The 16,040-nt window shown below is 54.5% G+C and overlaps 1 protein-coding gene across 2 annotated transcripts in view; it reads left to right on the top strand.

Annotated features, from left to right (window-relative positions):
• Positions 1-11,348, top strand: part of UBTF (upstream binding transcription factor, RNA polymerase I) — a 13,844-nt gene extending 2,496 nt beyond the window's left edge. The window contains exons 2-21 of one of the 2 annotated variants that reach the window (XM_012659067.1): positions 61-185; positions 1,664-1,839; positions 2,391-2,474; positions 2,572-2,727; positions 5,126-5,190; positions 5,430-5,550; positions 5,908-6,018; positions 6,352-6,485; positions 6,615-6,756; positions 7,050-7,091; positions 7,225-7,338; positions 7,433-7,588; positions 7,938-8,093; positions 8,178-8,288; positions 8,900-8,988; positions 9,091-9,280; positions 10,034-10,081; positions 10,182-10,253; positions 10,337-10,480; positions 10,566-11,345. In XM_012659067.1, coding sequence (XP_012514521.1) covers positions 128-185; positions 1,664-1,839; positions 2,391-2,474; positions 2,572-2,727; positions 5,126-5,190; positions 5,430-5,550; positions 5,908-6,018; positions 6,352-6,485; positions 6,615-6,756; positions 7,050-7,091; positions 7,225-7,338; positions 7,433-7,588; positions 7,938-8,093; positions 8,178-8,288; positions 8,900-8,988; positions 9,091-9,280; positions 10,034-10,081; positions 10,182-10,253; positions 10,337-10,480; positions 10,566-10,691 — 2,295 coding nt within the window. In that variant the 5' untranslated portion in view covers positions 61-127 and the 3' untranslated portion in view covers positions 10,692-11,345. Of the gene's footprint in view, positions 1-60; positions 186-1,663; positions 1,840-2,390; positions 2,475-2,571; positions 2,728-5,125; positions 5,191-5,429; positions 5,551-5,907; positions 6,019-6,351; positions 6,486-6,614; positions 6,757-7,049; positions 7,092-7,224; positions 7,339-7,432; positions 7,589-7,937; positions 8,094-8,177; positions 8,289-8,899; positions 8,989-9,090; positions 9,281-10,033; positions 10,082-10,181; positions 10,254-10,336; positions 10,481-10,565 lie in introns of both variants that reach the window. The other variant, XM_012659068.1, reaches the window with a different exon arrangement.
• The last annotated feature ends 4,692 nt before the right edge of the window (positions 11,349-16,040 follow it).

Below are 16,040 nucleotides of genomic sequence, written 5' to 3'. Positions count from 1 at the left end.
GGGATAGAAAATCCCTCACTTCTCAGCCTGCCTGAGTGGGGTCTGGTATGTCTTTTAAAGGGTGAGGTGGCTTTGACCCTGGGTTGCCCGGCCAGCACGACCGAAGAGGTGGCTGGACAGCAGGAGGATGAACGGAGAAGCTGACTGTCCCACAGACCTGGAAATGGCCGCCCCCAAAGGCCAAGGTAGGGGCCCCCACCTCCAGGCCTCTTAAACTTAAATTCTCTTTCCCACGTGCTGTCTGCAGGGCTCACTCCCCTTCTAAAGAGTTCTCCAGTCCTCATTCTGTGAACTGGGGGGAGAAAGTGTCTGGAGTGTTTATGAGTCAAGCATCCCTCACACTTGGAGTTTGGGTAAATCCAAATTATTTGGCCTGGGGCCATTCCCCTCCCCTCCATGTTAGAGGCAGGTGAAGGGAGCTTGTGCAGGTCTTCCTTCTGGGGTTCCCAGTCAGCCCTAAGTGTGTCCCAGCCCAGTGTCCTGGAATGGGAGGAAGGATCAGTGTGGAAGAAGGGGGAGGAGGGCAGTTGGAAAGGCTTCTCAGGCTTTTTATTGTCATTAAGATGACAAGCTTTTTGTGGAGGCTGATGGAATGAGAGGGTGTTGTGGTGGTTTGAGGCCCCAAGCCATGGGATGTATATATACTAGACCCCTACCTCATCCAGCAGAGATCCAGTCTGTGTGGGGGTGGAGTACAGGATGAAGCTGAGCATCTGGCAATGCTTGTGGCACATTGAGGGGAGAGGGGATTAGGGGTCCATGTGACCCGCTCTGCAGAAATCCTGGCCCAGGTTACCAGATGCAAATGAAAATGAAGAGCCCTTTTGACTTCTGGCTGTGGATAGGTGTCCTCCCAGTTCACCTTCCAGGGCAGCCACTCTCCAAAGAGGCCTGGAGCTCTCAGGGGCTGCATTTCAGTGGCTGAAAATAGCTGGTCCAGACCCCTTTTTTTGCCTCCCTGAGGAGGTGGACTGAGAAGACAACTTGTAATTCCGGAGGTCCTCCCTGCAGCAGGGCCCTGAGAGCCTTTGCCCACCTGCCCGCCTGGCCTCAGAGCTGCCCTGTGTGGTTCTTCCATTTCCATCCCCTTTTTCTTATATGCCAGAAATCCTCCTTTGGCCTACCTTGAGAGGCTGGAAGAGGGTGGTGTCTCTAATGTTGGTTTCCAGCTGTGCTGGAGAGATCTGTATAGGTTTTCCTTACTGTCCACATGCTATCCTCAGTCCTTGCACATTTAGGGTATCCACTTAGAACTTAGACTTGAACTTGGCAACACATTTAGATATGTTTTCCTACTTCCCTCCCTCTCTGATAAGCTAGCTGCTTTCCCAGAAGGCCCCATATCACTGTACCTTCATTTCCACCACCCTTCCCCTATAGTAAACATCAGCCTGTGACAGCCTGGCATGTTAGAAATGACAGTAGGTTTGAAGCGAGCCAGACCTGGGTTTGAGCCTGACTTTCTAGGCATGACACTGTCTGGACTGGAGTCCCAGTATGGCCCCAGTTTCCTTAGGGCTGGGCCATGTCTTGCCTATGCCTTCAGATGGGAAGAAACCAAGGGCTGGGATGCTCTGAGGAGGAAACGTTGAGCACTCAAGGACTGGGGGACGGATGGGAGGGTAGCATGAGCCAGGCATGATGGCCTCTTATCCCTCTCTAGACCGCTGGTCCCAGGAAGATATGCTGACTTTGCTGGAATGCATGAAGAACAACATTCCATCCAATGACAGCTCCAAGTTCAAAACCACCGAATCACATATGGACTGGGAAAAAGTAGCATTTAAAGATTTTTCTGGAGACATGTGCAAGCTCAAATGGGTGGAACTTTCTAATGAGGTAACTGATCCCCCTTTTCTCAAACACATCTCTGCATACCCGTCCCTTGACCTTCCTGATAGGGGAAGTGAAACGACTGTGTAAACAGGAAAGAAAAAGACTAAGAGGGGTGTTCATGTGTGGTCGCCTGTTAGCTCTCTACCTGCCCTTGTGTATTTTGGGTGGTGGCACAGTTGACAGCACTGGCCACCAGAATTGAGTTCTCAGTTCTGCCACTTTCTATCTGGGTGGCCTTGAATACTTACCATCTTGGAGCTTCTGTGCCCTGAGCTGTTCTGGGATTGTGCTGGCATGGCCAACCATGTTGAGGTCAGGCAGTCACCTTGTTGCTGTCCTTTGGTGTGTACTGGCTGCTTGGGCTCTGCAGTGGGCACGGCCCCGTGCCTGGACATTGGGCTGCCTGCGTTGTGTGGCTCTTGGCCTCTGTTCTTCCCCTTTGGTAAATTCAGTCTAGTGCAGAATAGAGGAGACCTGTTGGAAAATGGGGTTATGCTTCTGTGTGGCATTTCCCTCTTCCCAATTTCCCCTTCCACTCCCACGTCTTCCTCCAGGTGAGGAAGTTCCGTACATTGACAGAATTGATCGTGGATGCTCAGGAACATGTTAAAAATCCTTACAAAGGCAAAAAACTCAAGGTGAGTTACCAGAAGAAGGCACATGATGGGTAGAGAAGGAATGGTCCAAAGAATGGATAGTGTCTTACCTCCATTGTGTCCTTGTCCCTTTTTCCAGAAACACCCAGACTTCCCAAAGAAGCCCTTGACTCCTTATTTCCGCTTCTTCATGGAGAAGCGGGCCAAGTATGCGAAACTCCACCCTGAGATGAGCAACCTGGACCTAACCAAGATTCTGTCCAAGAAATACAAGGAGCTTCCGGAGAAGAAGAAGGTGGGGGGAGGGGGGTTAAAGTGGGGGAGGGGAAAGGCTGGGAGCAGCTGGTGTAGTGTGGGTCGGTTGAGGGGCAGGCCTTAGACAGAGGGACTTGGCTTCAGGGTCACGAGTGAATCAGCACAGCAGAGCAGGAGCTTGGGCAGCCACACCTGATCGCCTCCTCCCAGGCCCACACACAGTCAGGCACAGGCACCATCACAGATGGAAATCAAACCAACCTTTCCCCCACAGACAACCCCTAGCATTCTGCTTCATACAGCTCTTCTCCCATACTTGTGTCTTCACTGCCTGCACAGCAGTTCTTCACTGTGTGACATTTCCGTCATGGTCTCATTTGATATTTGCAATGTCCTCATAAAGCTAACCTCAGGAAAAAGGGTTATCCCGATTTTGTGGGCAAAGAACTGAGGTGCAGGAGGGATAAGTGTCTCAGGTCACACAACTAATGATGCTAGAGTAGGACTTAGATTTAGCACCCTGGACTCACAGTCCAGTGCTCTTACAGCCATGTCCACATGTTAAATGGGCTCCCTCTCCCATATACACATGTTCACCCAAGGACACATGTCCCTCCTGGCCTCATGTTGTCCCCTGCAGAGGTGGAGCATTGTCCTAGACCATCAGAGGGCCTTAACCTTGAGCAGAGATTGCCCAAGCCTCCCAGGCAGGGTTGGCCACAGTCAAGCACAGAGCTCAGGAGTCCCTCTCAGAGACAGGCAGCAAAACACCGGAGGAGCCCTGCAGACGGGACAGGAGTAAGAGGGGCTGAGAGAGATCAACACAGAGGAAACGCTGGCCGGTGAGACGGAGCCAGGGCTAGATGTTGGTGAAAGGCAGCGGGAGAGACAAAAAACACATCTGCTTGGAGAGGAAACAAAATTGTACACAGCCAGCTCTCAAAAGGTGGCACCAGCCGCCACACTTTGAGTAGCCCTTTTTCCTGCTTGGAATACCTTGGCTGCAGACTCACATGTCCTTGGTGCTGTACCCAAAAAAGGAGCCAGCTTGCTTGGGTAAAACCAGCTGTCTGCACGACTGCTGCCCATGCCAAGCAGGGGTATGAATTGCTGGAGCTGTTGTTGAGCCCGTGGATGAGGCTGGACAGTTGATTATACACACAACACTCAAAACACTCACGGGATGGGAGGGAGAGCCCAAGAGGCAAAGGGTCTGAGAACCAGAGAAGGCCAGAAGAAACTGGTAGCATGGACAAGGTACTGGCCTGGGGGGGACACAAGACTTGGGCTGACTCTACCACTGAATTGCTGTGGGTGGGGCCTTTGGTAAGTCACTTCAGTTCTCTAGGCCTGGTCTTTATCTGAGTATGGAGGGTGACCAGATCTATGTGGCTGTAAAAACTGCTGTTTTATCTGAGGACTGAGATTGGGGCAGAGGAGGCTGGGCCCTGCTCCTGGCTTTCTGTGGGAACCACAGGGGAAAGTGGAACTGCTTCTCTACGACTGGGGTCTCTTCTGTGATGGGCAGGGGTTGGGTTTAGCTGCTGTGAGCCCCTGGCACCTTCCAGTGCCACTCTTGTGAACCTCCAGGGGAAAAAGAAGGGATAGATGTTGAGTGGGAGCCAGGACAGGAGGTGGATGAGGAAGGGGAAGAGACTGGAAGGAGGATATGGAGAGGTAGGAAAGATGCAGGGAGGGAGTCAGGTGGGGGTGGGAAGGGAGGGTGAGGCTGAGAGAGCAGGGGCTGGAGAAGGGAAGGGAAGCCAGGTGGCAGAAGAGAATGAGTGGGCTGAGGGAGGGAGGGCTGCAGGAGCTGGAAAATACGATTGGAGGCAGGGAAGAAAGTGATGGTGTCAGAATTGGGAAGGAATGGAAAGGGCAGCTGGAGACCCAGAACTTGAAGAGACAGGATGCCATTTCAAAACATTGTAAGACTTCACTTTGAGTTCCCCTTGACACAGTCTCCCCTCATGCCTTGGAAGCCTTGGACTCCCCTCATGCCTTGGACTCGGCCTGCCCTTGCCCTGTGGGCCACCTCCGAGGGGGCAGACCAGTATCAGCTGCCACAGACAATGGGAAGAGGGAGCAAGAAGGACAAAGCCTACCCGTCTCCTCATTGTGGGAGTTCCAGCCCTGACACTTCCCACTGTGTGGCTGTGGGTGATGCCGTGTCCCTTTGTGGGACTCTCCCTCCTAAAAGGAGAGAATGGGACGCAGGATTGAGTGAGAGACCCCTGTGGCTCACCCTGTCTGTTTATAAGCCAACAGGTCTGGTCTGTGGCCCCCATCCCACTGGGAGGGAGGCTACCATCCTCCACTCCCCCCAAGTCACAGAGTGGGGGCAAAAGAGCTGGTGTGCAGGGCTCTAGGTAGCTTTTGTAGCTCAGGCTGAGGTAGGCCTTGGGTCCCGGATGACCCCGTCCCCTCCTTCCCCCCAGATGAAATATATTCAGGACTTCCAGAGGGAGAAACAGGAGTTCGAGCGAAACCTGGCCCGATTCAGGTAAGGCAGTGGATCCCAGAGGAGGGCCGTGGGGCGCTGTGTGTGACAGGATAGGCTAACCCTGGGCAGAGCCTGGAGCTTGCCAGCTGTGGGGCATGGAAGATGGATGGGCCATGTGTGGATCCCAGTGTGTCAGGGCCAGGGGTAGACAGGGAGGCTTGGGGGCTTGGGAGGACAGCTAGCTTGGGTTTGACGTGGCAGCGTCCCCTGCTGACTCTCATTCCCCGTGCCCTGGCTAGAGAGGATCACCCTGACTTAATTCAGAACGCCAAGAAGTCGGACATCCCTGAGAAGCCCAAAACCCCCCAGCAGCTGTGGTACACTCATGAGAAGAAGGTGTATCTCAAAGTTCGGCCAGATGTGAGTGTCTGGCCAAGGTTGGGGGCGGAGGGCGCACGGTGGTGGCAAGGGGGGAGCCGCGTCAGGTCGGCCGGGCATGGTGCAGGGGAGCAGGAGAGGAGGCCCCTCCCCAGGGGTGGGCTGCATGGACAGGGCCTGGGCCAGCTGGCGTGCGAGCGTGTGTGTGCGTGCGTGCGTGTATGAGCCTGTCCCCTTGCACCCAGGCGGGATCCCCGCCTCTCCGTCTTCCCTTCCTGGCCTGTGGGGGACACTGGTGTGACCTCCTGTGGCCTGAGGGGGCGGGGGGCCTCTGTGCCCCCCACCCCCCTCCCCTTTCCCCTGGCTGCCTGTGTGTGTCTGACGGCTTTTGGTTTGCAGGCCACTACGAAGGAGGTGAAGGACTCCCTGGGGAAGCAGTGGTCTCAGCTCTCGGACAAAAAGAGGCTGAAATGGATTCATAAGGCCCTGGAGCAGCGGAAGGAGTACGAGGTTAGGCTTCCGCTGCGCTCCTCCCCATCCGGCTCTTCACGAGCTTCTGCCCTCTGACTCCGTGGCCACCGCACTCTGCAGGAGGCGTCACTCCCCATCTCTCCATCGGGGGAGGGGCCTTCTGGGCCCCTCACCTCTGCCCCTACCTTCCCCACCCCCACCCCCATGAGATCTCAGGCTAGGGCAGGGCAGGGCATCATGTCCCGTGTGGCACACTGACACACGGCCACCCCCAGCTTTGCTCCCTGCCCCCCCTCCCCAGCGGCTCTCCCCCTGCCCCTCCCCTGGCTAATCCCACACCCCGTTGCCCTCCACCCCCACCTCACTCTGCAGGAGATAATGCGGGACTATATCCAGAAGCACCCCGAGCTGAACATCAGCGAGGAGGGCATCACCAAGTCCACCCTCACCAAGGCTGAACGCCAGCTCAAGGATAAGTTTGACGGGCGACCCACCAAGCCACCTCCGTGAGCGCTTCCCTGGGGTGGGTGGGCAAGTGGGTAGCTGGGGGGGAGGTGGGCCAGGCTCTGCGGGTGAGGAGGCCCATTGCCCTGCTTGCTCAGGGGCTGCACCTCCCTTCCCGCTGGCTCTGATAGGAACAGCTACTCGCTGTACTGCGCAGAGCTCATGGCCAACATGAAGGACGTGCCCAGCACGGAGCGCATGGTGCTGTGCAGCCAGCAGTGGAAACTGCTCTCCCAGAAAGAGAAGGACGCCTACCACAAGAAGTGCGACCAGGTGAGCTGTGGCAGGGGCTACCCGCTTCAGACCCATCTTGGGTGTATGAAGCATGAGGTCTGACTCCAACTAGGGTCAGCCAGTCATTGGTGGCATGTGCGCCTTGGGCACCTCGTTCCAGCTGAGTGTTGGGCTGGGCTTAGCCTGTGGGCCTGCAAGACAGACAGCCCAGACGTCATGCTTACCTCTGTGGAGGCAGCCACAGCTGCACCCAGGCTCCAGAGGCCTCCGCGTACTGCAGAATCTCTGCTGAGGCTGTCCCTAGACTGACCCCGACTCCTCTCACTTTCCAGAAAAAGAAAGATTACGAGGTGGAACTGCTCCGTTTTCTCGAGGTAAGTGTTCCTCCGGTGGGGCAGTGGGCAGAGAGGACTGGAGCTTGGCAGGCAAAGCCCTTAGGAGCCCCTGACAGGGTAGGATGCAGCCTGGCAGCCAGGCCTGCAGCCCGCGCTCCTCTCCCCCGACCAGAGCCTGCCTGAGGAGGAGCAGCAGCGGGTCCTGGGGGAGGAGAAGATGCTGAACATCAACAAGAAGCAAGCCACCAGCCCGGCCTCTAAGAAGCCAGCCCAGGAAGGGAGCAAGGTGAGCAGGGGGCCTGTGCACAGGTGGGCTGAGGAAGGCGGGCTCCCTGACCACCCTGTGGACCCCGACCCTGACCCTCTCTGCCCCCTGACAGGGCGGCTCGGAGAAGCCTAAGCGGCCCGTGTCGGCCATGTTCATCTTCTCTGAGGAGAAGCGGCGGCAGCTGCAGGAGGAGCGGCCTGAGCTCTCGGAGAGCGAGCTGACCCGCCTGCTGGCCCGAATGTGGAACGACTTGTCCGAGAAGAAGAAGGTCAGGCTTGCCTTGGAGAGCCCCCGGGGGCTGCCAGGGCCACTTCCTCCCCACGGGCCTGGCCGGGCCGCCGCAGCCCTGCCTGGGTGCCCACGCGGTGCCTGGGCTCAGATGGTGGGGCCGGGAGCCCAGCCAGCAGGAAGGCGGGAAGCTGTCAGCTGAGGGCTGCTGGCTCCCTGGGGAGCAGGGCCTTGGGCGGGGGCTGAGCCCCAGGCGGGAGACATCTGCACCAGCCCACGCCGCTAAGCCCCACCCTTCAGCCCTTCCAGCCCGGGAGCCTCCGCGGCTGGACGGGGCGCGCGCGCCCCCTGGGGGTGGCCGGAAGGCTGACGCCGGGCCATCCCCACAGGCCAAGTACAAGGCCCGAGAGGCGGCGCTGAAGGCGCAGTCGGAGAGGAAGCCTGGCGGGGAGCGCGAGGAACGTGGCAAGCTGCCCGAGTCGCCCAAGAGAGCCGAGGAGATCTGGCAGCAGAGCGTCATCGGCGACTACCTGGCCCGCTTCAAGGTGGCAGGGCGTGGGAAAGGGGTAGTAACTGCAGCCTCCAGCCCTAGGTGACCCCTCCCTCAGCTGATACCCATGTCTCCCCAGAATGACCGGGTGAAAGCCTTAAAAGCCATGGAGATGACCTGGAATAACATGGAGAAAAAGGAGAAACTAATGTGGATTAAGAAGGCAGCTGAAGACCAAAAGCGATATGAGGTGGGAAGGTGGCTGGGGCCACCCACTCCACCCAAAACTTAGAGATTCCCCTTTGGGTGGGCAGCTCTCCTCACTGTGTGAGGCTCTGAGCCAGAAGTCCCAGCCTCGGTTGTGTGATCCTGAGCAAGTCTCCTAATTTACTACTCTGAGCCTCTGTTTCTCATCAGTGAGATGGGGGTGACAACGTCAGTACAGTTATGAAAGCACTTTTAAATTGCAGGGCCTCCAGCCTGAACAACATAGCGAGACCCCCATCTCTACAAAAAATTTAAAACTTAGCTGGGCATGGTGGCACATGCTTGTAGTCCCAGCTACTCCAAAGGCAGAGGCTGAGGTAGGAGTTTGAGGTTACAGTGAGCTATGATGACACCACTGCACTCCAGCCCTGGTGACAAAGCAAGATCCTGTCCCCTCCCCCCCCCCAAAAAAAAACCTGGAGGGCCTGACACAGATGTGAGTTGTTAGGAAGTTGCTCCCTGGCTGTGCCTGTTTCCCCTCCCTGTCACACAAAAGCAGAGCCAACTAAGGCGCTGGTGGCATGAGGCAGAAGGCAGCAGTATTTCAGGGGTAGGGGAGGGCAGTGAATGTGACCTCTCTGGGTTTCCCCACAGAGAGAGCTGAGTGAGATGCGGGCACCTCCGGCTGCTACAAACTCTTCGAAGAAGATGAAGTTTCAGGGAGAACCCAAGAAGCCTCCCATGTGAGCCTGGGAGCTGGAGCCTGCCCTGGGGATGGGGGTGTCAGTGCTGGAGAGCTGCTCTGTTGGGGTCCTGACCCACCCTATACCACCCTCACCTCCCAGGAACGGTTACCAGAAGTTCTCCCAGGAGCTCTTGTCCAACGGGGAGCTGAACCACCTGCCACTGAAGGAGCGCATGGTGGAGATCGGCAGCCGCTGGCAGCGCATCTCTCAGAGCCAGAAGGAGCACTACAAAAAGCTGGCGGAGGAGCAACAAAAGCAGTACAAGGTGCACCTGGACCTCTGGGTCAAGGTGAGAGGGCGAGGGACCCTTGGAAGAGGGAGGCATTGTCCTGGTTGGTCCTCATTCGTGATTTTATTCAGTGTCTGAACAGTCCAATAGGGTAACAGTTACTGTCACCCTTTTAAAGCTAAGGAAATTGAGGCTCAGAGAAGTTAAGTAACTTGCCTGAGGTCACAGAGTAAGAAGGAAAACCCAAATCAGACTGCCTTTTCCTCCCTCGAGCTGGGACCAGGGAACCTCTCCTGGACTCTGGCTTGGTGCCTTGGTTGAGCAGTCAGATCTGTAAATGGGGAGAATCACCTGTGTCTTCCCCATCTACCCGGGCAGGTTGGCCAAGGACCCAGGGAAATAGTGGGGATTAGGTGTTCCAGAAGTTTGGTGAACCTCACTGCCTTACCAGTGCTTGAGGGCTTGATGTTGGAGTAGGGTTGATGATGCCAGGGTATCTGAGTCGTCACAGGGGGACTTCTCTGAGGTGAGGAAGGTCCTAACTGGAGCCTCCATCTGGGTAGAGCAACAGGAGGAACATGAAAACCAACAGTGTTGCTACAGGATTGGTTAAAGGAGGATTCAGGGCATCGGAAGCACAAATACTGAAGCTGTGTTCTCAGGTCCCAGGGGTTCTCTGCAGAGACTCAAAATCTGCGGGAGCCTGGGAGTGGTAAAGATGGGGTGATGATGTGTGCATGCTCAGCCCGCCGTCCTGCACTGGGTCAGCAGGCTCGATTGGCAACCCTTACCTCCTCCTCTTGCCTCCCCCAGAGTCTGTCTCCCCAGGACCGTGCAGCATACAAAGAGTACATCTCCAATGTGAGTCCGGGAGCAGGGCAGCGGTGGGGTGGGAGACTCGAGGGTCTCGGACGTCTAGGACTCATGGCTGCCCCCTTTATGTCCCCATCCTCCCCTGCAGAAACGTAAGAGTATGACCAAGTTGCGAGGCCCGAACCCCAAGTCCAGTCGGACTACCCTGCAGTCCAAGTCGGTAAGGAGCCCCTCCCAGACGGGGGGCGGGGTGGGTGCCTAGAGTGGTGGGACAGACCACTGATGTGCCTCCATCCCTCCAAGGAGTCTGAGGAGGATGATGAAGAGGATGAGGATGATGAGGATGAGGATGAAGAAGAGGAAGATGATGAGAATGGGGACTCCTCTGAGGATGGCGGGGACTCCTCCGAGTCTAGCAGCGAGGACGAGAGCGAGGATGGGGATGAGGTGGGGCAGACAGGGCATGGTGGGAGGGAAGGGTTGGGTCCTTCAAGGAGGGCCACCTGGTGACTGCACATCTTTCTCCCCCCAGAATGAGGAGGATGACGAGGATGAGGATGATGACGAGGACGATGATGAGGATGAAGACAATGAGTCCGAGGGCAGCAGCTCCAGCTCCTCCTCTTCAGGGGACTCCTCAGACTCTGACTCCAACTGAGGCTCAGCCCACCCAGGGCAGGCAGGGAGAGCCCAGGAGCTCCCCTCCCCAACTGACCACCTTTGTTTCTCCCCCATGTTTTGTCCCCTGCCCCCTGGCCTCCCCCACTTTCTTTCTTTCTTTTTTTTTTTAAAAAACAAAATACGGTGGGGGTAGGGAGCTGGAAGAGCCCAGGCCAGGACTCTACAGCCTCAAGAGACATCAACCCTGGGGAGGTCCTCCAGGGAGAGCATCCATCAGACTGAGCCAGCACTGGACCGGACCGGCCCACCCCACCCACTTCTGCACTTGCGGTTCCGGCATGGACAATGGACCGGGGAGTGGGGGTGGGAGGTCCCAATGAGTTCAAGGAGGCCCTCCACACCTGCAGTCCAACCCAAAGTGGGGTGGAAGCTTGGGGACAACCCCTTCCTTCCCAGAGGGGCTTGCCACCTGGACCCCTGCATTGGAACTGAAGGCAGGGAACATGTGGGAAGAGGAGGGCAGGTGCCTTTGAGAAAACAGGCACTGCCCTGATGGCCCTCTCCCCTGCCCCCTGCAGGAAGGAGCTGCCTGGACCCACTCATGGGGGAGGGGGCAGAAGTGTTTTTTATATATGTGTATATATATTTTTTTTTTAAGCTCTGAGCTGTCAACGAGACGTTTCCTACCGATCTCGGCTGCCGTCTCTGTTGTCATTTCTGGGAGAGGGAGGGTTTAGGGGGTAGGTTTGGGACTTTTTAAAAATGGTCTTGAGGCGCGTGGAAGAGAGAGTGAGTGTGTGTGTGCGCGCGCGTGTGTGTCCTGTACATAGAATGGGTGCTCCTGTGGATGTGTGCAAGTGCGTGTGTGGAAGGGGGTCTGTCCTGGAGCCCACCTCGGTTTTTGTGAATCTGGATAAAGGGTTCGTGAGGGCCAGGGAGGTGTTGACCCTGGTGGGAACAGGCTGAGGCTGCCCCTTTCTCCATATCCTCTGCTTTGCCTAGTCTCTGATCCCATTTTGGGAAGTGTACTGAAGCCATTTTCCGATGCTTCCTAGACCAGTTTCCCTCTGCCAGGGTCATAGGCATCTGAGCTGTGCTGGTCTCTGTCCAGCAGGAAGGGGGACGAGGGGGAGGATGGTGTGAACCTTAAAGCTTTTATCTGGGTGGAAAAGGCCTCCCCAGCTCATCTGAGGGGTCAGCCTGGCCAACCTAGGCTCAGAACCTCGGCTTCAAGAAATGTGTTGGGGGCTCTTAACACATCCCTCTGCCTTCCCCATGTCCTCCAGCTGCCCCCATTTCCTTTGATTTCTCAGGTCTGCTCCCTCCTCCCCCAACCTCGCAGCTGAGGAAGTCTGCAAAAGCTGCTTCTGCAGCTGTCTCTGTAACCCTTCCCAGCGATCTCAAATTTTGTGGTACCCTGATTCCTTGACTCTTAATAAGCCAAGCCACCTTATCTCTGTGGACTTAATTTTTTTGTTGACTAAATTTAGGGGTTTCTTTTTTTGTTTGTTTTTACAATCATGTCTGTGACCTACTGGGCCTTTGTGCTTTTCCACCTTCCCCCTCTGAATGAAAGCCAAGGACTGGGGGAAGAGTGGGGACTCTGCGGAGGAGGTGGGGCTGGTGAGGGGCCTCAGCCCCAAAGAGGCCTGGTGGGTCCCTCTCCCAAAAGAAGGCAGAGACAGCCTCTGCTTTGCCTTGGACTGTGGTGCTGGAGGTGGGGGGACACTCCCCACTCCCACTCCCCTTCCTTTGTCCTGATCCTGGAATCAGGTACAGGGGTTTACAGGTTCTATTTCTTCCCGAGAGCCCCTGCAAAGAACCCCATTTTCTTGTTTGAATGCCCCTGCAATGTTGTGTTTTAGTGGAATGTGTTTTCATTTAAAAACAACTTTGAATGGGGCACTTTTTTTTTCCTGTTTTAAAAATTGAAAAATTCTTACAGTACAAACAGGGCTGTGGGGGTGGCGGTGTTGGTGCTGTAAGAGGTCACTCTGAGTGCATTTTGGCACTGGGATGGAATGGCTGGGGTGGGAGGACCCCCCTTCCCCATTTTTTTTTTCTAATATTTAAGGAGTGTTTTGTAGGTTTCAACAACAACCACAACTTGAATTTGTATCATGGGAGGTGGGAGGGAGTGGCTTAGAGTTGTCTGCCTAAGCTTAAGGCCAACTGTGGAAGTTTTGTTTTCCCTTTTTTTGTACAATAAAGTGAAAAACAAAGGTTTGACTGCTGTCTGGTCACTGGAATCAATGAAGGTGGGGGCAGGGGTGACCCAACAGGTTTGATGTGGAAAGGCCCTTGAAACCAGCTTGTCTGCCCTTTCTTTCTAGAACTATCTTCCTTTTCGCTAAAGATTCCATAGGCAACCTACCTTCACAATGATCTCTGCTACTGTTCTTGCACTGTCTCAATTCAGTTTGTTCACTGTGGGTTGTCAGACCACTAAGGACTCTGCAAAGTTGGAGAACAGATGCATTTTCACCCAGAAGGCATTGCCTTGGGGAACTAGGGGGGATGAGCTGTTAGGGTCAAGGGTTCACCCTGATCATACAAGCCCTCCTAGTGTAGGGCTTGTCATGGGGAGTGGCGGGGAGCCCCCTACTTTGAGCCCTCAGCTCTATCCACGGTTAGGGATGACTTTCCTCTGCAGTTAAGGAAGACAGCCTTCCCTGCAAAGCCCTTGGCTGGGTTCCTAGAACCTGAAGGGGTGAAGAAGACCCAGGCCCCGTCCTAGAGCTCCCTCTCAACACCCACCCCCTCCTATTCCTGCCCAAACTTCTAAAAACCTCTTTGCCCCTCATGATCTCCCATTTGCTTACCTCCTACTCAACCATTCCCCTGAGGCTCCTCTCTCAGGACACCAACATGTTCATCATTACACCCAGTGGATACTGTCTCTTGCCTTCTTGGTCTACTTTACTGATGTCAGCTGTTCCTCCTCATTTTATCCTCCATGTTCATGACTCTCCCCCAAACCTCCAGTTATCACCCATAGGAAACCATTCTAAAAGGTGCTATCTGCAGAGACCGCTATTCCAGCTGTAGACCTGGGTAGACACTGTGCATCCTCTGAGATCTTGTAGGCACCTCATACCTCAAGATGCAGAATGATCACCAGCTGTTTAGTCACTCAACCTAGAAACCAGGGTGTCAGCCTTGACTCCTCTCTCTCGCTTCCATGTTTAATTGATCACCTCGACCTACCCATTCCACTTTCTAAATCTCTCTCATTCCACTTTCTAAGTCTCTCTCAAATCTGTCCACCCTTCCCCACAGCTGCCACTTCCATCCAATTCAAGGCCATCACCATCGCTCGCCTTCTGCAAAGACCTCCTAAAACTGGCCTTCCTGCTTGCACTCTTGCCCCTACAGTCTATTCTTCATATAGCAGCCAACACTGTCTTAAAAATAAATCTGATTATTTCTGTACTTAAAATTTACCATGTCCTACCATGGTCCTACAAGGCCTGGCCCCAGCAGCCAGGCAGAGAGAACATCATCTTTCTCCCTACTCTTCCTAACACTCACAGTGACCCACCCAAGTGATCACTCTTCTGGTTCCTCAAACATGCCTACCACAGGGCCTCTGCATTTGTTCTCTCTGCCTGGGATGGCTACTCCTCCAACTCTATACATACTTGGTTTTTCATTCTTCAGACTTCAGCTCAAATGTCACCCACAGAGAGGCCTTTCCCAACCACCCTCTCTAGAGAGGCCTCCTGCTACATCTATGTCTCCTTGTTCATGTATTTGTTTACTTGTTTATTGTCTCCCCAAGTAGAAGACACCTTACCTACCTGTTCATTACTGTAATCCCAGCATCTGAAACTGCCTGGTATACATTTGACACCCAAGAAACATTTGCTCAATGAGTGAATAAGTATGGCCCACAAGGGCCTAGGGGATCTGCTGCCCCTGCCGGCCTCTGTGCCCCAACTCCCGCCACACCAGCTACCCATTTTTCAAACTTACCGTGCTTTCTTCCAGGGTCTGCACATACGGTGTTCTCTCTGCCTAGTTAATTCAGGGCTCCACTTAAAAGGTCACTTCTTCCAGGGAGCCTTCCCTGAACCCCTGACAAAAAACGACTCCATGCTACATTTCTTCAGCAGCCCAGATGCCTTCACACTCAGATTGGTTTCTTTCACATGAGGCTTTACTGGGCTGTAAGATCCCCTAAGACAAGGTCTGTGTGTCTTTCTTGCTTGTTGCTGTAACCCCAGGGCCTCACCCAGAACCAGGACCAGCTCAGGCCCTAGTGTTTATTAACTGGTGCTAACTGTGCAGAGTGGGCACGTGCCCAAAGAGGTCACCACCACAGAGCAGCCCAGACCAAGTACCAAATGAACAGTACAGTTCAGCTGTAAAGAAGTTTGGTATGAGGATGGCCACGGGTGGGGATACGAGGAAGGATTTAGGTAAACAGGGAGGAGCCAGGAGGGTTTTCTGGGCATGTGCAAATTCCTTAGGGTAGATGTACTGGGCATATTTAGGTAAGAAACAGGTCAGCATCATTGGAGTGGAGAATGCCTGAAAAGGAGGTGGGAAATAAGAGGAAAGGAAGGCTGAGGCCACCCTGTAGAAGTTCCTGAAAGCCTGCCTTATTTCTTTGCTCCAGACCCAAGTTCAACCACCTTTTGAGAATCGCTATCAGCTGATCCCACAGTAACCCCAATATATCCTAAACTGAACTTGTCACCCTCCTGTATCTTCCCATGTCCTTCTCAGAGTTCCCCATCCTGGTTAAAGGTGTTTTCAGGGCCTCCCACTCCTTTACTCCACGGAGCGCAGTAACAGAAACCTACTCCTAAAGCATTCTCCAGACTCCACACTGGAGTGATCTAAAAATGCAAGTCTGCTCAGACAATTCCCCTTGAGGACTCCTCACTGCCTGTAAGATTAAAGCCCACAAACTTCTCAGCACCTGTATGATCTGGCCTGCTCACCTCCTGCTGCTCCAACACCCATTCCTGTTCCAGCCAGTTCCCAGCCTGATCTATATTTCCAAAGCTCACCTTCAGGGATCTCTAATGCCTTCCTGGCCTACGTTGACCTGGTTCCTCTCTCCCTACAAGAAGCCTTTCCTGACCAATTCTCTCATATCATTCGAAGCCTCCTCCTGGCCACCACCTCTTTACTCTGCATCTCTCTCTTGTTTTTATCACACTGGCAATTATTATCCTACAGGTCTGTCTACCTTACAAGACTGTAACCTTCTTGAAGAAGTCTTATTTCATCTTTGTATGCCAGCACATGGAGCACCGTAAGAATAACAGCTAAAATTTACCAAGCACTTACAAAGAGCGAAGAGTTTCACATGCACTGACTTGTTTATCATCACAACCACCTAATGAGATAGGCACTATCATTACACCCACTGACA

This window comes from Propithecus coquereli, unplaced genomic scaffold (assembly GCF_000956105.1).
Source record: "Propithecus coquereli isolate 6110/MARCELLA unplaced genomic scaffold, Pcoq_1.0 Scaffold598, whole genome shotgun sequence".
In the NCBI taxonomy this organism is placed as follows: domain Eukaryota; kingdom Metazoa; phylum Chordata; class Mammalia; order Primates; family Indriidae; genus Propithecus; species Propithecus coquereli.
Note: the sequence above shows the minus strand (reverse complement) of the source record. Positions and strands in the feature narration are given on the sequence as shown.